The sequence below is a fragment of the Tachyglossus aculeatus genome, chromosome X1 (assembly GCF_015852505.1).
Source record: "Tachyglossus aculeatus isolate mTacAcu1 chromosome X1, mTacAcu1.pri, whole genome shotgun sequence".
Classification (NCBI taxonomy): Eukaryota; Metazoa; Chordata; class Mammalia; order Monotremata; family Tachyglossidae; genus Tachyglossus; species Tachyglossus aculeatus.
The window spans coordinates 41,301,609-41,328,752 of record NC_052101.1 but is presented as its reverse complement, the minus strand read 5'-3'; the positions used below and the strand labels follow the sequence as shown (position 1 = coordinate 41,328,752).

The 27,144-nt window shown below is 48.5% G+C and overlaps 1 protein-coding gene across 1 annotated transcript in view; it reads left to right on the top strand.

Annotated features, from left to right (window-relative positions):
• Positions 1 to 27,144, top strand: part of SH3RF2 (SH3 domain containing ring finger 2) — a 128,229-nt gene that overhangs the window by 91,959 nt on the left and 9,126 nt on the right. The window contains exons 6-9 of the mRNA XM_038740708.1: positions 12,938 to 13,032; positions 13,880 to 14,050; positions 21,214 to 21,446; positions 24,548 to 24,909. Coding sequence (XP_038596636.1) covers positions 12,938 to 13,032; positions 13,880 to 14,050; positions 21,214 to 21,446; positions 24,548 to 24,909 — 861 coding nt within the window. The remainder of the gene's footprint in view (positions 1 to 12,937; positions 13,033 to 13,879; positions 14,051 to 21,213; positions 21,447 to 24,547; positions 24,910 to 27,144) is intronic.

The window sequence follows — 27,144 nt, the reverse complement described above, 5'->3', positions numbered from 1 at the left end:
TGCTTTGCACACAGTAAGCGCTTAACAAATACTATCATCATCAGCATCATCGTCATTAACTTCTCTGGGCCTGTTACCTCATCTGTAAAATGGGGATTAAGACTGTGAGCCCCCCGTGGGACAACCTGATCACCTTGTAATCTCCCCAGCGCTTAGAACAGTGCTTTGCACATAGTAAGCACTGAGCAAATGCCATTATTATTATTATTATTATTTTTAAAAAACCAAGGTATCCTCACAAAAGCTCAGTCTTCAGCAGAGCTTAGGCTCTCAGGTGTACGTGGGCAGAGCTGGGAGTTCCCCACGGAATCCCACGCTGAATTTAGCCCCGAGATAGGACCGAGTGGTGAACCCGGCTCGAACGCATGGTTCCAGACATAAACATCCAGCCTGGTACGACCCCTCAGGCCTGGTTTTTCAAGTCAGGAAGACCTCGTTCAGTTGACGGGGAGGAATAAACCAGGGAATGCGGGTGCTAGGCCAGATGTTACAGGAAATGAACCACGTGAACCTCTCTGTGCATGGGGAGGGTTCCAGCTGATTCATTTTTATTACTCTTGGGTAGACACCAGAAAGCCCATCAGGGGCAATTGCCAGAGCTTCTGCCATCAAGGTTGATGCGGCTTCCGGACAGGCCCAGGTTGGGTAGCTTCTATAACCTTTCTTCAGGGGTGGAAAGAAGGCTCAGAGAGGAGGACCAGACTAGGTGATGCAGAGCAGGCATGGGGCTCGGGGAGAGCTTGGACTTAGAAGGGTTAGGGATGGAAGGAAGAGAGGGAGGAAAGTTGAGAGAATTGACACTGAAGAAGGGAGGAAGAAATGGAAAGAGGGAGGGAGGAAAGGAACAAAGGAGGGAGATGATGAGTGGGCCCTAGAATTCATTCATTCATTCAATCGTATTAATTGAAAGCTTACCATGTGCAGAGCACTGTACAAAGCACTTGGGAGAGTACATTATAACAAGAAACAGACACATTCTCTGCCCACAGTCAGTTTAATAATAAAAATAATAATGGTATTTGTTTACACTGAAGAGGGGGAGACAGACATTAATATAAATATATGACAGATAAGTGCTGTGGGGCTTGGAGGGAGGGTGAATGAAAGGAGCAAGTCACAGTGAGGGTGAAAAAGAGGAAAGGAGGACTTAGTCAGAGAAGGCCTCTTGGAGGAGATGTGCCTTCAATAAGTCTTTGAAGGGAGGGAGAGCAATTGTCTGTGAAACAGCGTGGCTCAATGGACAGAGCACGGGCTTTGGCGTCAAGAGGTCATGGGTTGGAATCCCGGCTCTGCCATTTGTCAGCTGTGTGACTTTGGGCAAGTCACTTAACTTCTCTGTGCCTCAGTTCCCTCATCTGTAAAATGGGGATGAAGACTGTGAGCCCGCTGTGGGACAACCTGATCACCTTGTAACCTCCCCAGTGCTTAGAACAGTGCTTTGCACATAGTAAGCGCTTAATAAATGCCATCATTATCTGAGGAGGGAAGGTGTTCCAGGCCAGAGGCAGGACATGGGCAGGGGGTCAGCGCTGGAATAGACAAGATTGAGGCACAGTGAGATGGTTGGCATTAGAATCAATTTTGGGGTGAGAGCAGAGGGGAAAACTCTCCTTGAGTCCACTATAAAGGTCCCCACTTGTAATCCTGACTAGGGCTTCATAAAGAAGTCAGAGTTCTCTCCCTCAGGCCTCAGTCAGTCAATCAATCAATCAATCCATCAATCGTGTTTATTGAGCGCTTCTTAAGTACTAAGCGCTTGGGAAGTACAAGTTGGCAACATATAGAGACAGTCCCTACCCAACAGTGGGCTCACAGTCAATCAATCAAACAATCAATGGTACCTATTGAGCTCCTCCTGAGTCAAAAGCACGGGAAAAGCACGATGGAGAGTTTACAATCTGGAGGACTGTAACTGATTGTAAACTGGATGAGTTTACACTCGAGTGGGACAGGAGAAACTAAAAGCCAGATGCCCAGACCCCCATACCCTGCTCAACACAATCTGAGCTCCCCACCCACAAAACCCTTTAAAAAAAAAAATCTCCCGACCCTTACATAACTGACATAATTTTCCTCTGAGGGAGTTGGCCTACCGCACAGGGTCACATGAAAGCTCTAAAGAAAATGGGGGCTGGGCAAAGTCTCTGTTTACCAAGGAGTTATCCTGATATCCTGCCTAAAACTGTCCCAATGATGTCATCCTCTCTGCACCCCCACCGCCCTCTCCAAGCCACCCAGCTCTTTCCAGAGCCAAGCGAATTCCACTCCCTGCCAGGGTCCCTTGTATGGATGACGGGGGCTTTGCTGTTAATCTTCCTGGAGAGTGGGAATTGGGCAACCTCTCAAAGGCAACAGAGAGCCTCGGGGGGCTGGAAATCCTTTTCCCGTTTCGGCCACGACTTGTCCCCAGCTCACCCTCCCCATATGGAGACAGAGAGTCGGGAGAGAGCTGTGGGGCTGGGAAAGCTGGTCTCTGGTCTTTGGTGATCTATTTTCATGTCTATCACCCCCTGTAGATGGTAAGCTTGTTGTGGGCAGGGAATTTGTTTGTTATAGTATACTCTCCCAAGTGCTTAGTACAGCGCTCGGCACACAGTAAGCACTCACCGATTGAAAGAATGAATAAATGAATGAAAAGTCCTTGTGGGCAGGGATTGTACCTTCCCAAACACTTTGTACAGTCCTCTGCATAGAGTAAACACTCTATATCATTGATTGGTTGATTGATTGATCAGTAAGAGAAAAGTTGAGTAGCCCTCAGGACAAGAGTCCCGAGGAGTTCGTTAATTTTTAGAGATGACTGATGGGTTTGTTGTTAAGAGCATACTATGTGCCAGGCACTGTGAGAAGCAACATAGCCTAGTGATTTGCCCAAAGTCACACAGCTGACAAATGGCGGAGCCGGGATTAAAACCGTGTCTAGCCTGATGATGTTCTGTTTACCTCGGTGCTTAGTACAGTGTTTGACATAAGGTAAACACTTAACAAGTGCCCCAATTAGAAGGATTAGTAAATGTTCTCCTATCGTTATAAGACTGTTCTGAGCAACACAATCCACCCACAATCCACAAGCAGACAAGGATTGAAAGAAATGATAGTGAGTGTAGTTGTCCCCGGCCTCTACTTCGGCCTTACTAAACTGGACTGTACACAACTTTGTGTTCCCTTGTATTTTTGCTACTTTCAGGAATTAATACTATAAGACAGCACTGAGTGACCAGGATGTAAAGCATTCCGCTAGAGGTAAATATTATAATACAGAACTATGAATGGAGAAATGCCCATCATGATGGAATTATGATGTTCTATTTACCTCAGTGGTTAGTACAGTGTTTGACATAAGGTAAACACTTAATGAGTGCCCCAATTAGAAGGATTAGTAAATGTTCTTCCCTCGTAATAAGACTGTTCTGGGCAACACAATCCACCAGCAGACAAGGATTGGAAGAAATGATAGTGAGTGTGGGTGTCCCTGGCTTCTACTTTGGCCTTACTAAATTGGACTGTGTACAACTTTGTGTTCCCTTGTATTTACACTACTTTTCAGGAATTAATACTATAAGATACCACTGAGTGACCAGGATGTAAAGCATTCTGCTAGAGGTAGATATTATAACATAGAATTCTGAATGGAGAAATGTCCATCATGATGGAATCTTCTACCCAAACACCCCCTGATCCATTAATCCCCACTGGTTCGGCGTTACTATTGTACATATTTACTATTCTATTTATTTTGTTAATGATCTAGCTTTACTTCTATTTATACTGGTGACTTGACACCTGTCCACATGTTTTGTTTTGTGGTCTGTCTCCCCCTTCTAGACTGTGAGCCCGTTGTTGGGTAGGGACCGTCTCTACATGTTGCCAACTTGTACTTCCCAAGCGCTTAGTACAGTGCTCTGCACACAGTAGGCGCTCAATAAATACAATTGAAAGAAAGAACGCATACTATAACATGACTTTCCCGTCAATCAATCAGTGCCATTTATTGAGGGCTTACTGTGTACAGGGCACTGTACTAGGTGCTTAAGTACCATAACACAAGGTTCTGACGTGCTTTGTTTTGTGGTCCGTCTCTCCCTTCTAGACTGTGAGCCCGTTGTTGGGTAGGGATCGTCTCTATATATGTTGCCGACTTGTACTTCCCAAGTGCTTAGTACAGTGCTCTGCACACAGTAAGCACTCAATAAATATGATTGAATGAATGAATGAGGAAAGTAGCTCTGCTTTAGGGAAAAAGCAGAGGGTAAAAGACCTCTTGACCTGTGCATTCCCCCATCCTTGTCTTAATTCCAGCTCTGAAAGATGGTGTTTCCGGGAGTGACACCAGGCAGCCCCTGGACTGACAGGCATAATAATAATAATAATAATAATAATAATAATAATAATGGTATTTGTTAAGTGCTTACTATGTGCAAAGCACTGTTCTAAGCGCTGGGGAGGTTACAAGGTAATCAGGTTGTCCCACGGGGGACTCACAGTTTTAATCCTCATTTTACAGATGAGGTAACTGAGGCACAGAGAAGTGGTTACTTGCCCAAAGTCACACAGCTGACAGTTGGCAGAGCCGGGATTTGAACCCAAGACCTCTGACTCCAAAGCCCAGGCTCTTTCCACTGAGCCATGCTGCTTCTCAACATCTCAACATCCCCCTTTGCCGGGCAAGATAAATTAGCTGGCTCTCCCAGCATTTGCCTCCGAGAGCCAGGAAACCCGATCGGCTGTCTGTCCTGGCTTACGGGCACAACTGTCAGACCCGGCCGGGGAAGGGGAGGCAAGGGAAGGCCCCGGGAAGCCGTTTGGGGGTGATGACGCTGGTCAGACCTCACATCTTCCAAGGAGGAAGGAAAAAAAAATAGACCGGATCTGATTCTCCATGAAAAGCATCCCAGAGGCATGGACGGACATTGCCCCCTCCCAGAAAGGACGGCACCTAGGGAGAATAGTATAACAATTATGGTATTTGTTAAGTGCTTACTATGTGCCAGGCACTGTACTGATCACTGGGGTGATTACAAGCAAATTGGGTTGGACACAGTCCCTGTCCCCCATGGGGCTCACAGTCTCAATCCTCAATCATGTGGGACAACCTGATCTCCTTGTACCCCTCCCAGCGCTTAGAACAGTGCTTGGCACATAGTAAGCGCTTAACAAATACCATCATGAGAAGCAGCATGGCTCAGTGGAAAAGAGCACGGGCTTTGGAGTCAGAGGTCATGGGTTCTAATACTGGCTCCGCCACTTATCGGCTGTGTGACTTTGGACAAGTCACTTAACTTCTCTGTGCCTCAATTACCTCATCTATAAAATGGGGATGAAGACTGTGATCCCCACGTGGGACAACCTGATCACCTTGTAACCTCCCCAGCACTTAGAACGGTGCTTTGCACATAGCACGCACTTAATAAATGCCATCATTATTATTATTATTATTAAGTGACTTCCCTAAGGTCACACAGCAGACAAGTGGAGGAGCCAGAATTAGGACCCAGGTCCTTCTGAGTCCCAGGCCCATGCTCTATCCACTACGCTATGCTGCTTCTCGGTACCCATTGCCAACGCACCTGGGGTCATCTGGCCACCTTGGCAGAGTTTGAGGAAGCGGCATTAGTTCAACCATCTCGGGGAGATGGGGTGAGGTGTGACAGTCGACCCGCAATCCCAGAGCAGAGAGGTAGCTTGCCTGGCGACCCGCGCGAATTGGGGGTAAAAGCAAGGCTGGAACGCAGGCCTCCCTCTCCCCAAGAAGCCACCCCACCCCCGGGAAGGCTCAGCTGGGAAGCTACACCCAAGGTCCGTGTTTCTCCGGAACCCAGACACAACAAACCCAGTCAACGACATATCTGACCTCAAGGCTGATGAAATCGCAAGAGAGAAGAATACAGCCGTTTCACGCTCCCGAGCCACCAGGGAGGGAACGCAAGTGAGATCGAGCCGGGATGGGTGGGTGGATCCCCGTTGGCCGTTCCAGTTGGCACCACTAACAATCCGGACTGGCTTGGCGGGCTCCACCTCTTGAGCCTGGGCTAGTCCTCCGGGCCCTTGGAAAGAGCACGGGGCTGGAAGTCAGGAGACCTGGGTTCGGAATCCCAGCTCTGCCACTTTGCCTACTGATCTTGGTCGTCATTTCAATTCTCCATGCCTCAGCTTCCCCATCTGTACAGTGGGGGTTAGAGACAAGGTTTCCCCTCTTACTTAGTCTGTGGGACAGGGACTGTGCCCCACTCGATGTTCTTGGCACATAGTGAGTGCTGAACGACTACCACAATTCTCAATATTATTATTACTGCTATTATTATGGTTATTATTATTACCTGTGGGCTGTCCTCGGGGGTTTGGGTCCAGACCAGAGTGGACCTCAGAGCCACAATCCAAACCAATTTGCTTCCATTCTCCCCAGCACTTACTACAGTGCCTGGCACTTAGCATTTAACAAATATTACATTATTATTATTTCCTGTGGGCTGTCCTGGGAGTGTGTGGACCCCAGAGGCACAGTCCAGCCCGATTTACTTGCATTCACCTCAGCACTTAGTATAGTGCCTGGCACATAGTAGGCATTTAACAAATATAATAATAATAATTGTTATTATTATTATTATTATTATAATTTCCTGTGGGCTGTCCTGGGAGTGTGTGGACCCCAGAGGCACAGTCAAACCCGATTTACTTGCATTCACCTCAGCACTTAGTATAGTGCCTGACACATAGTAGGCATTTAACAAATATAATAATAATTATTATTGTTATTATTATTATTATTATTTCCTGTGGGCTGTCCTGGGAGTGTGTGGACCCCAGAGGTACAGTCCAACCTGATTTGCTTGCATTCACCTCAGCACTTAGTATAGTGCCTGGCACATAGTAAGCATTTAACAAATATAATAATTATTATTATTGTTATTATTATTATTTCCTGTGGGCAGTCCTGGGAGTGTGTGGACCCCAGAGGCACAGTCCAACCCGATTTACTTGCATTCAGCTCAGCACTTAGTATAGTGCCTGGCACATAGTAAGCATTTAACAAATATAATAATTATTATTATTGTTATTATTATTATTTCCTGTGGGCTGTCCTGGGAGTGTGTGGACCCCAGAGGCACAGTCCAACCCGATTTACTTGCATTCAGCTCAGCACTTAGTATAGTTCCTGGCACATAGTAGGCATTTAACAAATATAATAATAATTATTATTGTTATTATTATTATTATTATTATTATTATTATTATTATTTCCTGTGGGCTGTCCTGGGAGTGCATGGACCCCAGAGGCACAGTCCAACCCGATTTGCTTGCATTCACCTCAGCAGTTAGTATAGTGCCTGGCACATAGTAAGCATTTAACAAATATAATAATTATTATTATTGTTATTATTATTGTTGTTATTATTATTATTATTTCCTGTGGGCTGTCCTGGGAGTGTGTGGACCCCAGAGGCACAGTCCAACCCGATTTGCTTGCATTCACCCCAGCGCTTAGTATAGTGCCTGGCACACAGTAAGCATTTAACCAATATTATTATCATTATCATTATTATTTCCTGTGGGCTGTCCTGGAGGTGATGGTGGGTCCAGCCCAGAATGGACCCCAGAGGCACAGTCCAATTGTGGATTAGTCCACTACCCTGGTCCCAATTTAGACTGTGATGACCCACTGAGTTGGCAATCCACCAAGTGGGGCAGATGTAACAATCGCTGAAACCCTTCACCTAATTTAACGTCTCCAGCCTCCTGGGATCGGGCACCTTCTAATGAGGACTTTCTGTCCCCTACATCATCATCATCAATCGCATTTATTGAGTGCTTACTGTGTGCAGAGCACTGTACTAAGCACTTGGGAAGTACAAGTTGGCAACATATAGAGACAGTCCCTACCCAACAGTGGGCTCACAGTCTAAAAGGGGGAGACAGAGAACAAAACCAAACATACTAACAAAATAAAATAAATAGAATAGATATGTACAAGTAAAATAAATAAATAGAGTAACAAATATGTACAAACATATATACATATATACAGTCCCCTGGGGAGAAGGAGTTGCCCTGTGAAGCCCAATGTCACTGGAGAACAGTTTCCTGGGGAAAAACACAGGTCTGCTCAATCACTGGGGGATTCAGCAGATTGATGTGACCAAAAGCCTCCTCCTTTGACTGTTAGGGCAGGGTATAAGGAGGAAAATCTCTAGGTGCAATGACTCTCTATTATTCAGGAGGTGGATTATTCAAGTGCTTCCTGCTGCTCCTCCAGAGAGTGAAACTGGGGAAGGTGAGGAGGATTTAAACTGAAGTTGAAAGGACCGTGGGGATTATCCATGTATTAATGGTGGATCCCTGACCCCATGACCAAAAACAGTTGGGTGGAGGTGGCCTTCCACTAAACCTCCAGGGTTTCTCTCCTCTGTCTCTAACTTTCCTCATTTCCTGGCCCTCCCAGATAAGTGCTCAAACCTCCAGTCTGACCTGCTACAATCATCCTCCCTCTCCCCTCTTCTTTTTCTTCTTTCCTTCCCATTTCCACTCCTTCACCCTTGCTTTGCTCTTCCAAGCAAAACATTTTTAAAAGAGGGAGAAAGGAAGCCAAAGAGGGGAAGAGAAATTGAGACCGCAAGAGAGAGGATTCTTGGTGCTCCCCCTGGAGACAGAGTACTTTAGATTGTAAACTCCTTGAGGGCAGGGAAGATGGATGTTATTTCTGTTGTACTCTCCCAGGCTGATGCGAAGGACTCAGCAGATGCTCAATAAGCACTGTCGATGAGACTGCTGGGCCAGGTAATAGTAATAATAATAACAATAATAATAATAATAATAATAGCAGTATTTGCCATGCACCGTACTAAGCACTGGGATAGATATGAGATAATCAGGTCTGAAACAGTCTGTCCTAAATGGGGCGCACAGTCTAAATAGGAAAAAGAACAGGTTATTGAACCCAAGGTGGGCTATTTTGGATTGCCTCAGCAGTCACGCATCACGCATCACGCATGGCCTTTAGAACGGGAAGCACCATGGCCTTGTGGCTAGAGCACAGGCTTGAGAGTCAGAGGACATGAGTCCTAATTCCTGCCCCACCACTTCGTCTGCTGTGTGACCGTGGGCAAGTCGCTTCACATCTCTGGGCCTCAGTTACCTCATCTGTAAAATGGCAAATAAGATTCTGAGCTTCATGTGGAACAGGGGCTGTGTCCAACCTAATTACCTTGTATCTACCCCCCAATTTAGAACAGTGCTTGGCATATAGTGCTTAACAAATACTATAATTATTATTATTGTTAGGATAAAAGAAAGAGCAGCCTAGCAATCTCTCCTCTTGCCAGCCTAGCCAGCTGCAGGATTCGGGACAAGATGGTTGTGAATGGTCATCCCATCTAGACTGTAAGCTCGTTATGGGCAGGGAATGTGTTTGTAATATTGTTTTATGGTACTCTCCCAAGAGCTTAGTACAGTGTTCTGCACACAGTGAGTGCTCAGTAAATACAACTGATTGATTGATTGGTTTTTCCAATGAGCACTAAACTAGGAGTAGCAGGAACCCTCAATCAGAAATCATTGGTCCTTATGAATTCCAGGCTTTGGCCCCTCTGAAAGAAAGACTGTTGTGGAAAAGACCATTCGAAAGGTTTAGGGAAAATGGGCCGACCCTCTGATGGCTTCAGGAAACAACCCAACGGTTTCAGAAGGAGCCCCCTGCCCTGCCAAGAACTCCCCGGGGCAAGTCAAATCAGTCAAGCAGTCAATCAGTAGTATTTCATCATCATCATCAATGGTTTTTACGGAGCACTTACTATATGCAGAGCATTGTACTATGCTCTTGGGAGAGTACAATTCAACAGAGCTGGTAGACATGCTCCCTGCCCACATTGAGCTTACAGTCTAGGGGGACGAGCTTATGACATGACTAGTGTACTAAGTGCTTAGAAGAGAACAGTAGAGGTAGAATGCCCAGTACCAACCCCCACAGTAGGTGTTAAATAGCGACTGTGGGCCACAGAGACTTCAGGGTCTTCCCTTTACCAAAGGGACCTGTCTCCAGACTGTGAGCCAGACATAGTCTCCCTCAGATAAATCCACCCAGGGATGGAGCAGGGGGACTCCAGAGCAGGTGACCCCAGATTTGGGCACAACAACATGACCACTTTTGACTGGGTTTAATCCCTGGGATAGAAACAGACATTGCCAAGCAGAAGGCACTCGGCCATCTGTTACTCATTCACTTCTACTTCATACCTTGTGCCCCTTTTTCTCCCTTTCCCCCTTCTTTCCCTGTCCTTTCTCCCTTTCCTTTTCCTTCTCTGTCGCTGTCTCTCTTACCATTTCCTTTTCTTTCTCATTCCTTCTCTCCCTTATTTTCTTTCTCTCATCTTCCTCTCTCTTCCCCTCTCCTTTTTTTGAAACTTTAAAGGTATTTCTTAAGCACTTACTGTGTTTCAAGCACCATTCTAAGCACTGGAGTAGATATAAAGATGGACAGAGTCCCTGTCCCGCATAAGGCTCCCGATCTAAGTCTTTCTTTCCCACTCTTCATCTTCTCTCCCACCTTGCCAGTCTCCCTCTCTCTCCCACACAAGTTGGTTTCTGCATGCAATTTAAACCACCCCATTCAGAAGCCCCCAGGCTTCCTTCAGGCTGTTTCGGGTCCCAAGTATCTCCTCCCGAGGCCTAGCCAGATGGCCGAGAGGCTGAGCATGAAGAGAACGGACACCTGAGGGACGGATGTGCATTCTCTGCCCTTCCACAGTTCCCTGGTCTGAAGGAAATGAGCTTAGATTCTGGATCGGGAGGATTCGAGGCTCAAACACACCCTCTGAAAGTCATAGGTGCTAAATGAGGTTCATCCTGTTTAATCAGTTTTCCAATAATCTCTGCAAACATGAGATTAGTCACCCATTTAATGAGGCCATTCCTTGGCCTGGCCCCAGAATGCGCCAGGCACTCCTCTCACCCGCCTCCACACGGCAGAGCTGGGGCAGCTTCCCCTGAAGCCTGACGCCTTCTGTTTTCCTGTCGCGTTGAGGGAGCTGCTTTAATGGCCCTGAGATGAAAACCCTGGGACACCTTTCATGCTTGACCAGCAGGGCTTGCCAGATGAGTGAAATGGCCATTGTTGGGGCCAGAAAATCCCCTCAGCACCCTAAACGCTCAACCTGGCTACCTCCATCAAAGCACTGTTCTAAGTGCTGGGGAGGTTACAAGGTGATCAGGATGTCCCACGGGGAGCTCACAGTCTTAATCCCCATTTTACAGATGAGGGAACTGAGGCCTAGAGAAGTTAAGTGACTTGCCCAAGGTCACACAGCTGACAAGTGGTGGAGCTGGGATTAGAACCCATGAGCTCCCCAGCCCATGCTCTTTCCACTGAGCCACGCTGATGGGCACCGCAGGACTTGGGGGTCCTCCCCATCCATTCCCCCCGACCCTCACGGGGACAGACCAAGCCAACGTCGTCAGGGCTTCATCCTGCTCGATCTTCTTAGGAGCTGAGCCAACTCCAGGGATCGCAGGGGGCCAGAGCTGCCACCCTTTGCTGGGATTTATCGAGCACTTATTCCGCAGGGTTGCAGGCTCTTCTCCCCTCCCTCTCCTCTTTCCTCCCTGGGGGTGACCATCAGGACAGGCCCCAGAGTAGAAAGGGGAGCCGACCCCCCCAGGCAGCTGCTGTCAATGAGGTGGACTCCCCAGTCAATCAGGAGACGTGAATGAGAATTTCATCCCGCCCCACCACCTTTCTGCCTAACTATGGATCACAGCAGAGGGTGTCCAGTGAATCCCCCTGACCTTACCTGGCTGAGGAGCCTTGTTTCGTTAGTGCCGATCAGAAACAGGCTAATTGTGAGCTCTTTCATAAGGTGTATCCCAGCCAGGTGTATCCATGGGGAGAAGAGAAAATTGTTTCCCACTTGACTATTTCAGTCCTTCTCTTCTCCATTGGGATCATCAGCCAGGTTTCCTTTAATCCCAGTTTTGGTGGAGAGCTGGGGGCTGGGAGCAAAGAGCAAGGGGAAACAGAGTCAAACAGCATTGCCTAGTGGAGACCTGGGTTCTAATGCCAGCCCCACTCCCTCTCTACTGGGTGACCTTGGGCCCTTAACTTCATGCGCTTAGTACAGTGCTCTACACACAGTAAGCTCTCAATAAATACGATTGAATGAATGAATGAACTTCTCTGGGTCTCAGTTTCCTCATTTGCAAAACATTGATTCAGTACCTGTTTTCTCCCCCCCCTTAGACGATGAGGCCCACGTGGGAAAGGAACTGTATCCAATCCAACTGCATCATATCTTCCTGAGTCCTGAATACAGTGCTCAGCACATAGCGCTTAACAAGTACCACAGTTCTCATTTATTGTGTGGACAGGCCATTATGGACAGGGAACATGTCTGCTAATTCTCTTGTATCGTACTCTCCCAAGCGCTTAGAACAGTGCTCTGCACATAATAGCGTGGCTCAGTGGAAAAAGCAGGGGCTTTGGAGTCCGAGGTCATGGGTTCAAATCCAAGCTCCCCACTTATCAGCTGTGTGACTTTGGGTGAGTCACTTCACTTCTCTGGGCCTCAGGTGCCTCATCTGTAAAATAGGGATTAAGACTGTGATCCCCCTGTGGGACAACCCGATCACTTTGTAACCTCCCCAGTGCTTAGAAGAGTGCTTGGCACATACTAAGCACTCAATAAATGCCATTATTATTATTATTATTATTATTGTAGTAAGCGCTCAATAAATACCATCTACGGATTGATCGACAGCAGCTACCGGGAACCTGTCGAGGCCCTATCTCAGTGGGAAACAATGAACCGGACTCCCCTCGCAGCCCACCCTAGATTCCCCGCTGACCATTCCACTCCCACACCAGAGTGTCCCTGGGGTGGCCCTCCAGCTGGGTCCATGGGGGGGTCCCAGACCAGCCCTCACCCTGTTCTCCCCTGTTGTTCTCTGACAGGTCGGCACTACATACTACTCCACCTCCGGACCCCTGGGACCCTCTTCAGCAATTGTCACCCTCCCCTATTCCCAGCAACACATATCGGCTAACATGTGAGTAGGTCGCGGAGGCCAAGTGTCTCAGGAGGCCCTCCCCAAAGAGAACTGCTAAGGTCATCTCAACCATCCCCTACCCCCATGCTGAACAGAGCCATCCAGGGCAGATCATCACCTCCACCTTTTCTTAGGGATTTTCAGGGCAGGATTTAGGTCAGTCTCCCTTGGAGACCCGGATCGGCGGGGCTGTAGTGGGGAGGAAATCGTGGAGATCAAACTCCCTTACCTCCTGGAACGGGTAGGAGGCAAAAACCCACAGCGGACGCTTAGGAACCGTCAGAGGTGGGTTGTAAAGAGCTGTCTTGCCCCACTCACCCCGTCAGCTGTTCACAATGCCCAGTTTGGGGCCTCCTGGAATCCTGAAAAATCTTGATTTGGCGGACTCCACCTCCAGTGATGGTTGCTCCCAGCTTCTGAAAAATATAGGTTCTTGCGGGACCAACCTAGCACCTGTTCATTGCTCCCCAGCTCCCCTACACAAAAGTCAATATTGTGGCTTATAACACAAGTTCCCGGCTAATCTTTTAGATCCCTGCTAATCTTTTATCTCCCCACTCTATTTCCCACTCTATTGCAGCACCCATGCATTCAGCCCGCTAAGCAATCATCTACCACTCCCCATCTTCCTGGTCTTATGTCCATATCTTTTAGATTCTGTTGTTTCCCCCTACTTGTGATTTACTTTGGTGTCCATCTCCCCTACCCCCCGCCCCCCTAGATTGTAAACTCCTTGAGGGAAGGGACTACTAACTGTATTATATCCTCCCAAGTGCTTAGTCCAGTGCTTTGCACAGAGTAAGCGCTGGATAAATCCCAGCAAAGGATGGATCCTGTGTGTCCCCAGGTACGTGGCCCTGCACTCCTTCTCGGCCCATGGCCCGGATGAGCTGGATCTGCAGAAAGGAGAAGGGATCCGTGTTCTAGGAAAGTACCATGAGGGCTGGCTCAAGGGTGTGTCCTTGGTCACTGGGAGAATCGGGATCTTCCCTCAAAACTACGTCGTCCCTCTTTTCAGGTTCGTTTGCTTCCGGAGGAATTTCCATGACCGGGGAAAGGGGAGAGAGGATGTGGTGGTGGCCCTTCGTCTTCTGGGAGTTGAAACGTACTGATGGAGGCATGGGGGTCTTGGCCACCTCTCCCATTAATGGCGGAAACAAGGGGTGGTCTTTACCTCTCAATGTCCAGGGACAAGGGGGCAGCCCAGGCTAGCTATACCTAATAATATAATAATAATGGTATTTGTTAAGCGCTTATTATATGCCCAACACTGTTCTGAGTGCTGGAGTAGATGCAAAGTAATCAGGTTGGACACATCCCTGTCCCACATGGGGCTCACAGCCTTAGTCCCCATTTTCCAGGTGAGGTACCTGAAGCCCAGAGAGGTGAAGTGACTCACCCGAGGTCACACAGCAGACAAGTGGGATTAGAACCCCAGGCCCGTGTTGTCTCTCACTAGGCCACGCTGCTTCTCACCCCCTATGCTATGCGACCTGCCCTGAAAGGTGCTGCCACTGTCTACATTTACTAACCCAGCTCCCAGCTCTTTGCTCAGGGTAGCCACCGGTGCAGGGGGAGCCCACTCCACAACCTCCTCTTCCGGAAACGCCTCAACCCACTGGTGCTGGAGGGCACCCAGGAGGTCACTGGACTTCTCCACTGGGAGCCCACATCAAGCCCTCAGGAGGAACCCCACTGTCTATGGCGTCAGCTGACACCCCAGATGGGGATATCCTCCCCTCACCACTTATGTTTACATCCATAATTTATTTATAATAATAATAATAATAATAATAATAATAATAATGGCATTTATTAAGCGCTTACTATGTGCAAAGCACTGTTCTAAGCGCTGGATAATAATAATGGCATTTATTAAGTGCTTACTATGTGTAAGGCACTGTTCTAAGCTCTGGGGAGGTTACATGGTGATCAGGTTGTCCCACCGGGGGCTCACAATCTTAATCCCCATTTTACGGATGAGGTAACTGAGGCCCAAAGTCACACAGCTGACAATTGGTGGAGCCAGGATTTGAACCCCTGACCTCTGGCTCCAAAGCCCGGGCTCTTTCCACTGAGCCACGCTGCGTCTGTCTCCCCATTTAGACTCTGTGTGGGCAGAGAATGTTTCTGCTCTATTGTTATATTGTACTCTCCCAAGTGCTTAGTACAATGCTCTGCACACAGTAATCACTCAATAAATATGACTAATTGATTTATTGATTGACTAATGAGCCATCGGGCCTGGGCGAGAGAGTGTGACTGGCTCAGGACAAGCCATGACCACTATTTCCAAAACAACTCCAGGGCAATTCCTGCCAACAATGGAACATGCCTAGGCCCTCTTAACCATTAGTGTCTGAACAATGTAAAGGGACAGAAAAGGGGCCCTATAATAATAATAATAATAATAATGGCATTTATTAAGCGCTTACTATGTGCAAAGCACTGTTCTAAGCACTGGGGAGGTTACAAGGTGATCAGGTTGTCCCATGGGGGGCTCACAGTCTTAATCCCCATTTTCCAGATGAGGGAACTGAGGCACAGGGAAGTTAAGTGACTTGCCCAAAGTCACACAGCTGACAATTGGCAGAGCCAGAATTTGAACCCATGAACTCTGACTCCAAAGCCCGGGCTCTTTCCACTGAGCCACGCTGCTTCTCCATATTGTACTCTCCGAAGAGCTTAGTACAATGCTCTGCACACAGTAATCACTCAATAAATATGACTAATTGATTGATTGATTGACTGATGAGCCATCGGGCCTGGGCGAGAGAGTGTGATTGGTTCAGGGCAAGCCACCACCACTATTTCCGAAACAACTCCAGGGCAATTCCTGCCAACAATGGAACATGCCTAGGCCCTCTTAACCATTAGTGTCTGAACAATGTAAAGGGACAGAAAAGGGGCCCTATAGTAATAATAATAATAATGGCATTTATTAAGCACTCACTATGTGCAAAGCACTGTTCTAAGCACTGGGGAGGTTACAAGGTGATCAGGTTGTCCCATGGGGGGCTCACAGTCTTAATCCCCATTTTACAGATGAGGTAACTGAGGCCCAGAGAAGTTAAGTGACTTGCCCAAAGTCATACAGCTGACAATTGGCAGAGCCGGAATTTGAACCCATGAACTCTGACTCCAAAGCCCGGGCTCTTTCCACTGAACCACGCTGCTTCTCCATATTGTACTCTCCCAAGAGCTTAGTACAATGCTCTGCACGCAGTAATCACTCAATAAATATGACTAATTGATTGATTGATTGACTGATGAGCCATCGGGCCTGGGCGAGAGAGTGTGATTGGTTCAGGGCAAGCCACCACCACTATTTCCGAAACAACTCCAGAGCAATTCCTGCCAACAATGGAACATGCCTAGGCCCTCTTAACCATTAGTGTCTGAACAATGTAAAGGGACAGAAAAGGGACCCTATGATAATAATAATAATAATAATGGCATTTATTAAGTGCTTACTATGTGCAAAGCACTGTTCTAAGCACTGGGGAGGTTACAAGGTGACCAGGTTGTCCCACGGGGGGCTTACAGTCTTAATCCCCATTTTCCAGATGAGGGAACTGAGGCACAGAGAAGTTAAGTGACTTGCCCAGAGTCACACAGCTGACAATTGGCAGAGCTGTGATTTGAACCCATGACCTCTGACTCCAAAGCCCGGGCTCTTTCCAGTGAGCCACGCTGCTTCTCTAAGCCCTATTATATTTCCACGAGTTAAGTGTTCAAGAGATTCTCGGTATGTCACGGATGGATCTTGCCATCGGCAGCAGCTGTGTGTCACTCACAATCACACTAGCAGCAGCAGTGCGACACTCACAATCGCACCATCAGAGATGTCACCTTCGAACCAACACTGGGTGAGACGTTTTTGACCTCTCCAAGAGGTCGACGTCCGCTGGTTGCCGGGAGCAGGCTGGATTCTAGTCAGCAAGAAAGTTGCCCATCAATGCCCTAGTGGGTAGAGCACGGGCCTGGCACGTCATGGGTTCGAATCCTGACTCCGCCACTTGTCTGCTAAGGCAAATCACTTAACTTCTCTGTGCCTCAGTTCCCTCATCTGTAAAATAGGGTTTAAGACTGTGAGCCCTATGTGGGACGGGGACTGTGTCCAAACTGATTATCTTGTATCTACCCCAGTGCTTAGAACAGTGCCTGGCACATAGTAAGTGCTTAACAAATGCCATAATTATTGTTATCTGGTCTGTGGAAGGGTCTGCCACGGTCGCAGTGCACGTGAGCGTGGCCAAGGTGATCTGGGCACCTATCCCCGGCTGCTCTCTGGGTTATAGCTGAGCCTGCTGTTCTCCAGCTGCGATAAAGCCGCTGCCCAAACTAAGCCGTCCCAGCTTCGGTCCCTGATGCAATCTCTGGCTCTCAGAGAGAAAGGGCAGACTCCACCCTGAACAACACATTACGCAGAAGCACCCCCGGCAGTGCCCTCGAACTCTCGACGACAAAGCCGTTAAGCCGATGAAGCATCGAGAACCCGGACTGGGTCAAGGCTAGGTCAGGTTCAGTTATACATTGTCATCTCTCTTCCTCTCCCATCTCCCTCCTTCTCTGATCTCCTTCCTCACGCGGCCGGACTCGCTGGGGGTCTCTGGACCTTTAAGATCCAAGGTATCGCAGGACAAGATCTCCTGGGTTCTCACTGGCTCTCAATCAATCAATGGTATTTACTGAGCACTTAGAGTGCTCAATAAATACGATTGATTGATTGATTGATTAGAGTGGGCAGAGAACTGTGCTAAGCGCTTGGGAGAATGAAATATAACAGAGTGGACTGAGGCCGGATCCCTAAGCCGCTGGGACAGGTGAAGGATTCAGTACTTTGGGATTCAGTGACTTTGGGCAAGTCACTTAACTTCTCTGGGCCTCAGTTACCTCATCTGTAAAATGGGGATTAAGACTGTGAGCCCCATGTGGGACAGCCTGATCACCTTGTAACCTCCCCAGCGCTTAGCCTGCTGTTGGTTAGGGACCGTCTCTATATGTTGCCAACTTGTACTTCCCAAGCGCTTAGTACAGTGCTCTGCACACAGTAAGCGCTCAATAAATATGATTGAATGAACGAATGAATGCTTGGAACATAGTAAGCACTTAACAAATACCAACATTATAATAATAATAATTATTATTATTATTACCGGTGGGTTTAGCAGCCCCCAGATCCACAGGGGTGACCAATTTGACTGCCCCAAGACCGTTTTGGAATCAGTGGCATTTGAAACTACACCAGCCTGGGTCTGGCTGACTCCCTCCCGACTCTCCCCTGGAAGGGGCTTCTGTGAGGGCCACTGGGGGGACCCGGGTTGGAATCGTAGGCCGGACACCCTTCCCTCCTGTACCCTTGAGCAGGTGACATCTCCTTGTCCTTGGCACCTGGAAAAAGAGGAGGATAAAAACCTTCTTGTACAGGGGCTTATTTAATACAGTTTGGCCAAGTGCTTGGATGGCAAAACCGAAAAAGTGCTAGCTAAGTGCTGAGCATTAGGAAAACGAAGTGACTCGCCGAAGGACACGGATGGGAACCGGTGTCAGAGCTGGGCTGGGGACTCGGATTTCCCTTGGCATCCTGCCTGGCCCTGAGCTTAGGCGATGAGACCACACCTAAGAGCCACATCAACGTTTGGCCAAGGGAGGGCTGGTCGGTCCGGCCCAAGGCGCTCCGTTCCTCGTCCTGGGGCTAATTCTCCTTCAATCTATCAATCAACAGTGATTGAGCTCTTACTGTTAGCAAAAAACCATACTAAGCATTTGGGAGACTGCAATACAACAGAGTTGGTTAGACAGTTTGGTGCCCTTCCCTTCACTTTCCAATCCAAATCCCTCCACGGATTACTAGAATGCTACTTAACTTCTCTGGGCCTCAGTTGCCTCATCTGTACAATGGGGATTAAGACTGGGAGTCCCGTGTTGGGCAGGGACTGTGTCCAACCTGATTAGCTTGTATCTTCCTCAGTGTTTAGAACAGCGCTTGTCACGTGGTAAGCACTTGACAAATATTTTTATTATAATTATTACAGCAGGCCCGGCACAGAAAGGAGCCTGCCTCCTTGATTCCCTGGCAGGTGGGGGATTGAACAGTCCAGCGTGTCAGGGGACACAGGATTGTTGGAGTCTTGGGCAGGGGTAGGTGAGAGCCTGTGGCTCTTCTCAAGAAGAAGATAATAATAATAATGGCATTTATTAAGCGCTTACTATGTGCAAAGCACTGTTCTAAGTGCTGGGGAGGTTACACGTAGAAAGAAATGTTTGCTCCTGTCTCAGAGAGCAGCAGAACCCCAGCAAAGGGGGGGAACCGGGGAAAGACTCAGATTTCTCCTTCCAGGAGGCTCAGCATGCAGGACTGAGATCCCTGATCATTAGGGATGATATCTGGGTTATTACAAACCACTGACAATCAACAAATAACCATTCCCACATAAGAGGGCCGGGAGACCGAAGTGAGATCACGTGACCGTTCGACGGTGAGCCTGGAGCCAGTCCGGGCTGGGCTTCTCCCTCTGTCCCTCTCCCAAGAGCAGGAAGGAGGCTCTGAGGAGTAGTCGTGCAGTCCCCCAGACCTCTAAGCATCTGCCAAGGCCCATCCCATTCTTGCAGAGATCTCGACTGAGCTGCTTTGGAGAGAGCCCAGTCCTCCTGGCTTCACCAGTGCTGTTGTTTGAGCACCAGAGGAGATTCTAGACTGTGAGCCCACTGTTGGGTAGGGACCGTCTCTATACGTTGCCAACTTGTACTTCCCAAGCGCTTAGTACAGTGCTCTGCACACAGTAAGCGCTCAATAAATACGATTGATTGACTAATTAATTCCAGAGATGCCAGGCAGCAGCTGAAGGGCCCGGGGAAGTCTGAGACCATTCCAGTCAGCTGCTGGATGGGCCCGGGGACGATGACTTTGCGCCCGTTGTTGGGTGGGGCCTGTCTCTATATGTTGCCGACTTGTACTTCTCCAGCGCTTAGCACAGTGTTCTGCACACAGTAAGCGCTCAATAAAAACGATTGATTGAATGATGACAATTCCCTAATGAACAGTTGGACGGAGGAGAGGATTTCAAATTCTCTCCTTGCCAATGAATTGCTGAGCTGCAATGGTCTAACAGTGTCTGCCCAGTACAGCAAATGGGCACAGTGAGCGGGCGCTGTGAGTGGGCAGTGTGAACGCGCGTTGTGAATGGGCATTGCGTACTGGCTGGGAACACAGGGGAGGCCTCACTCGCTCCCAGCCACGTCATTGCAATTCTCCCACAGCTACATTATTTTCCCGAAAGGGGCATCCCCAGCTCCTCATCTTGGCCGGTCCCTTCCACTCTCACACCCTTCTGGTGAGTGTCAGGAAAGACTACCCAGCTAGGCGTTGCTTTGGGACCTAGTTAGGTTGTGCTTTGGACAATCAATCAATCAATCAATCAATCGTATTTATTGAGCGCTTACTGTGTGCAGAGCACTGTACTAAGACAAGTTGGCAACATATAGAGACAGTCCCTACCCAACAGTGGGCTCACAGTCTAGAAGGGGGAGACAGAGAACAAAACCAAACATACTAACAAAATAAAGTAAATAAGTCCACGTTGTGGCTAGGCTATGCCGTGGACACCAGCTAAGCACTGTGGACGCTGACTTGGCCACACTGTGGACACTGGCTAGTCCCTGCTGCGGATCCTGGCTAGGCCACACCGTGGACAGTGATAAGGCTGTTCCGTGGACATGGACTTAGGCCGCCCTGAAATCTTGGCTGCACGAGAAGCAGCACGGCTCCGTGGAAAGAGCAGTCAGAGGTCGTGGGTTCTATTCCGGGCTCCGCCAGATGTCTGCTGGGTGTCCTTGGGCAAGTCACTTCACTTCTCTGAGCTTCAGTTACTTCATCTGTAAAATGGGGATTAAGACTGGGAGCCCCAAGTGGGACAACCTGATCACTTTGTATCCCTCCTGGTGCTTAGAACAGTGCATCACACATACTAAGCACTTAACAAATGCCATCATTATTATTATCATTAGCATTATGAATGGGCAGGATGGGTCTGGGTGTGGAAACAGTGGATGAAGTAGAAAACCCCCCTGAAGAGTTTAAAGTTTAGTTATGGGGAGTGGGGGTGGACCCAATGGACTCAGTTTTATTTCCCTAACCTCCTCTTTTCTGTCTTGAAAAACATAAATGGACGAAACTAGGAAGACGTCTAGCTTTTCCGATTCCAGAACGCCCACCCTCTATGCCACCTGGACATTATCTGCCTCGTCAGCTTCATCCCAGGGCAGCATCTCGGACGGTGGCCCCAGGCAGAGCAGGGCCCCAAAGTCCATCTTGGTGCCCACCGCTGTGGTGACACCGGTGAGAAGCATGACGGGGCCCAGAACGCCAACACAGATGTCCTTAAGGAGAGGGCGCAGCAGCATGAGGAAGAGTAAGTACGACGGAGCAGAGCTGTTGATACCATCATTACTAGGGTGGTCTTATATCCAGTCTCGCCCAGATTTCTTTTAGACTGATTTCTTTTAGACTGTGAGCCCACTGTTGGGTAGGGACTGTCTCTATATGTTGCCAATTTGTACTTCCCAAGCTCTTAGTACAGTGCTCTGCACATAGTAAGCGCTCAATAAATACGAGTGATGATGATGATGACGATTTCTTTGAGCCCGGGCTTTGGAGTCAGAGGTCATGGGTTCGAATACCGGCTCCGCCAATTGTCAGCTGCGTGACTTTGGGCAAGTCACTTCACTTCTCTGGGCCACAGTTCCCTCATCTGTAAAATGGGGATTAAGACTGTCAGCCCACTGTGGGACAACCTGATCACCTTGTAACCTCCCCAGAGCTTAGAACAGTGCTTTGCACATAGTAAGCACTTAATAAATGCCATCATTATTATTATTCGAGCTTAGCTCCAAGCGGAGCCACTGTAATCGCCACCCGTCAGCAGCCTCTTTCTCTCCGTCCTCCTCCTCCTCTTCCTGCCGCTGCTGTCTGGAGGCCAGAGGTAGAGCCACCATTTTGGCTCCATCTCTGATTCATTCATTCAATCGTATTTATTGAGCACTTATTGTGTGCAGAGCACTGTACTAAGCGCTTGGGAAGTACAAGTTGGCAAGATATAGAGACGGTCCCTACCCAACAGCGGGCTCACAGTCTAGAAGGGGGGGACAGACAACAAAACAAAACGTATTAACAAAATAAAATAAATAGAATAAATATGCACAAATAAAATAAATAAATGGAGCAATAAATACATACAAACATATATACATATATACAGGTGCTGTGGGGAGGGGAAGGAGGCTCCCTAGAGCAGGGCGATATGGACTAGTTATGTCTAAACGCTACGATGGAGGGGAGGGAGGAGAGGGCAAGGAAGTTGGGGGACTCAGCCCCCTGGAGAACAATTCCCAGGGGCAATCGCCATCTGACACCCCATTAAAGAATCAGTTTGGCCTAGTGGAAAGAGCATGAGCTTGGGAGTCAGAGGACATGGGTTCTAATCCGAACTCTGCCATTTGTCCGCTCTGTGACCTTGGGTAAGTCACTTGACTTCTCTGTGCTTCAGTTACCTTATCTGTAAATTGGGGATTAAGACTCTGAGCCCCAAGTGGGACAGCAACTGTGTCCAACCTCGTATCTTCAGCGCTTAGAATAGTGCATGGCACATAGCAAGTGCTTAACAAATACCATCATCATTATTATCATTATTATTATTATCTACCCCAGCATTTAAAGAAGGGCCTGGCACACAGTAAATACTTAACAAATACCATAATTATTATAGAGCCAATTGTGCTTACTCTTGGATGGTGATCAGGTGCAAAGTCTGACCTATCTGTGATGGCTACATGCCTGGAGGCCCCAATCCTAAGATTTTGTCCCTTCTTTGGCCCTGGAAAACTTGGTTCCTGCCTGAAGGAGGAAGGAAGCCCAAGTTCTGCTTGGGACAACACAGCAGTTTCCCATTCAGATACTGGTTTAGGATTGGGATGTGCTGGCTCAGCCCTTCAGAGAGAATCCCTGCCACGTCCCAGCCACTTCCCAACATCCTCCTGCTTCCAAACATGAAGGGTCAGGGAAGGCTTGGATGATCCTGGACATAGAACAGTGCTTTGCACATAGTAAGTGCTTAATAAATGCCATTATTAGTATTGCTGGAGGTGAAAGTGGGATGGGTGGGGGGGAATGCAGAAGAACTTTGAGAAATGATTTTCAGTTTCCTCTGCTACTGGTCTCTAGGCCTGGGGATTTGGAAAGGGTCCGGCAGAAAAAAGCGGGGAAGAGCTTCTGCCAACGCTAAGTGCACCTGCTGAGCCTCTGAGAAAGTTGTTCCCGCACCAGGATGAGGTTTTTCTTTTTTTAAAATGCTTTTTTTTAGTGTTTTTTTAGTGTTTGTTAAGCAGTTACTATGTGCCAAGCACTGTTCTAAGTACTGAAGTAGATAATAATAATAATGGTATTTGTTAAGCACTTCCTATGTGCCAAGCACTGTTCTAAGCGTTGGGGTAGATACAAGGTAATCAGGTTGTCCCACGTGGGGCTTACAGTATTAATCCCCATTTGACAGATGAGGTAGCTGAGGCACAGAGAAGTTCAGTTTTTATTTTTTTTTTAGTGTTTTTTTTTAGTTTGTTAAGCAGTTACTATGTGCCAAGCACTGTTCTAAGTACTGAAGTAGATAATAATAATAATAATAATGGTATTTGTTAAGCACTTCCTATGTGCCAAGCACTGTTCTAAGCATTGGGGTAGATACAAGGTAATCAGGTTGTTCCACGCAGGGCTCACAGTATTAATCCCCATTTGACAGATGAGGTAACAGGCACAGAGAAGTTCAGTTTTTATTTTTTTTTAATGGTGTTTGTTGAGTGCTTTCTATGCATGGGAACCGTTCTAAGCGCTGAAGTAGATACAAGGTAATCAAGTTGGGCACAGTCCCCGTCCCACACAGGGGCTCACGGTCTTAATCCTCATTTGAAAGGTGAGGTAACTGAGGCTCAGAGAGGTGAAGTGACTTGCCCAAGGTCACACAGCAGACAAATGGTGAAACTGGGATTAGAACCCAGGTGCTTCTGGTGAAACCGGGATTAGAACCCAGGTGCTTCTGGCTGCTAGAGAAGCAGTGTGCCTCAGTGGAAAGAGCACGGGCTTTGGAGTCAGAGGTCACAGGTTCAAATCCCAGATCCGCCACTTGTCAGCTGTGTGACTTTGGGCAGGTCACTTAACATCTCTGGGCCTCAGTTCCCTCATCTGTAAAATGGGGATTAAGACTGTGAGCCCCCCATGGGACAACCTTATCACCTTGTAATCAGCACTTAGAACAGTGCGTTGCACATAGTAAGTGCTTAATAAATGTCATTATGATTATTATTATTATTATTTCCAGGCCTGTGCTTTAACCACTAGGCCATTAAGTGATCTTCCCAAGGTCAAACAGCAGACAAGTGGCAGAGCTGGAATTAGAAGCCAGGTCCTTCTTGAGAATGGGAAGTCCCGCGGTGTCCCTGACATGAGTTGTGATTCTCCCCCCAGCCGAGTCGCTGCCAAGATCCACCCAGCCCTCCATGTCTGTGAGCCAAGTGTCCGGCTCCCTGCGACGCCAGCCCACGGTGCTCGTGAGGCCCCAGCAGTGCCAGCCGTACCAGCCGCACCCGTCCTCGCCGGGCCCCTGCCTCTCGATGGCCGAGGCCGGCCCCAGGCTGGCACTACCCGGCGAGCTGGTGGCCGGGCTCCTGGCCAGAGGCCCCGAGAGCCGGACCCACTCCGCTGCCAATTCGCTGATCCTGGAAGCCAGAGGGTCTCCGGTCAAGAGCGAGCCCCCCACAAAGCCCCCTGCCTCGGCGCCGCCCTCCATCCTGGTGAAACCGGACAACTCCAGAAACAGCAGCGAGAAGGTAGGTGCCGCAGAAACTGTCCCCTGGCGAATCCCTTCGCTGCGGTATTTAGAAAGCCTTTACTGGGTGCCGAACCCTGTACTAAGCGCTGGGGTAGGTACGAGGTGGTCAGGTCCACGAGATAATCTGTGCCAGATGAAGCTCGGTCTAAAAGGGAGAGGGAGCCTCCCCACTTCATGGATGAAGAAATGGAGGCCCAGAGAGAGTTGCCCAAAATCATGCAGCGGGCCAGAGACAGAGCTGGGATTAAAATCCTAGCCCTCTGACTTCAAGCCCCTAATGAACTTTCCCCTAGATCACGCTGTTCCCTAGTGTTGCTGGATGTTCTACTTCATTTGTTGCCAAATTCTACTTTCCAATCGCTTAGTACAGTGCTCTGCACCCAGTAAGCGCTCAATAAATACGACTGAATGAATGAATCCTTGGCGGGACCCACTATTCACCCACTGTTCCGATTTTTCTCATTTTATTTCCCATGCATCCCTGGGAGGTGGGTGGCAACAACCTGTCTGGGCGGGCTGCGGGGAACGGACTGGCTGATGGGTCCGAGCTCTGCTCGGGGTCACATTTGGTGGTCCAAAGTTGGATCGTGGAAGAGTAGGGTGGGAGAAAGCGAGAATAAAATGGCAGCCAACGCCCATTGGGACGACACCATCATTCCTCGGCTCAAGGTCTGAAAAAGGCAGTGGAATCCAGCTTGAGCCATTGCAAGTGTGGGATAAAGACCACAGTAGCTCCCTGGAGCAATAGCAGCACAATTCAAAGTGACCTGGGCAACCAGGAGGCCGTGTTGGGGGGCTCGGCACAACTAAGATAATCACTCTCTCCTGCTTCAAAGCTTTATTGAAGGCACATCTCCTCCAAGAGGCCTTCCTGGACTAAGCCCTCCTTTCCTCTTCTCCCTCTACCTTCTGTGTCACCCTGATTTGCTCCCTTCATTCATTCCCCCAGTCCTATTAATGTCCATCTCCCCCTCTAGACTGTCAACTTGCTGTGGGCAGAGAATGTGACTGTTTATTGTTGCATTGTACTTCTGTACAGTGCTCTGCATACAGTAAGCGCTCAATAAATACGATTGCATGGATGAATTAATGAACTAATATCCGGGTCCAGCCCAAAACTACTCAGCCCAACTCCTGCTTTTCTTCTGACCGGGCTTAACTGAACCGGAGCTGACTCCATTGGAGCAGACTAGGGGAGCACTTTCCCACACTCACCTCTTGCATGCTCCGTGGAAATCCCGCAAATACTCCATTGCCTTCAGCTGGTTGAGAAGCTACCGAACAAGCGCAAGTGTGTCCCTGTGCGCTTGCCAATTCCCGTTCCCCCGGGACAGACTGGTAGCAGGCCCCAGTTGCCCCCCCTTAATCAGTGGTAGCTTTTGAGCACCTTCTAAGGGCAGAGCACTGATTAAACAGGGGGAAGAATGGAGCAGAAGCAGGCCATCAAGGAGCTTACAATCTACAGGGGGAGAGAGACAAAAAACTTTCAGTCAGTCAGAGTCAAAGGTTATGGGTTGAATTCCAGCTCTGCCACTTTTCAGCTATGTGACCTTAGGCAAGCCACTTAACTTCTCTGTGCCTCTGTTACCTCATCTGTAAAACGGGGATAAAGACTGTGACCCCCACATGGGACAACCTGATCACCCCCAGCACTGAGAACAGTGCTTTGCATATAGTAAGCGCTTAACAAATACCATCATCATCATTATTATTATTATTGAGCACTTAATGTGTGCAGAACACTGTCCTAAGCACTGGGGAGAGTACACTATACCAATATATCAGACGTATTCCCTGCCCACAACGAGCTTACTGCCTAGAGGGGGACACAGACGTTAATAGAAATAAATAAATTACAGATATGTAAATAAGTGCTGTGGGGCTGGGAGGGAGTGGGAGAAGAGGAAAAGAGGGCTTAGTGAGGGAAGGCCTCTTGGAGGAGATGTGCCTTTAATAAGGTTTTGAAGTGGGGGAGAGTATTTTTCTGTCGGATATGAGGAAGGAGGGCGTTTCGGACCAGAAGCAGGAAATAGGTCAGAGGTTGGCAGTGAGATAGATGAGATGGAGGAACAGTGTTTCACGATGGGTTTCACAAATAGTGGGACCCTGAGTGAAACAGTGGGACCCTGAGCATTTGTCCAGACCCGGGAAAGACGTGATTCCTCTCTGGGTTGACTGGCCATTGCCCAGGGGACCCGAGAAGGCCGGACAGAGCCAGGCTGTGCAGGGCTCC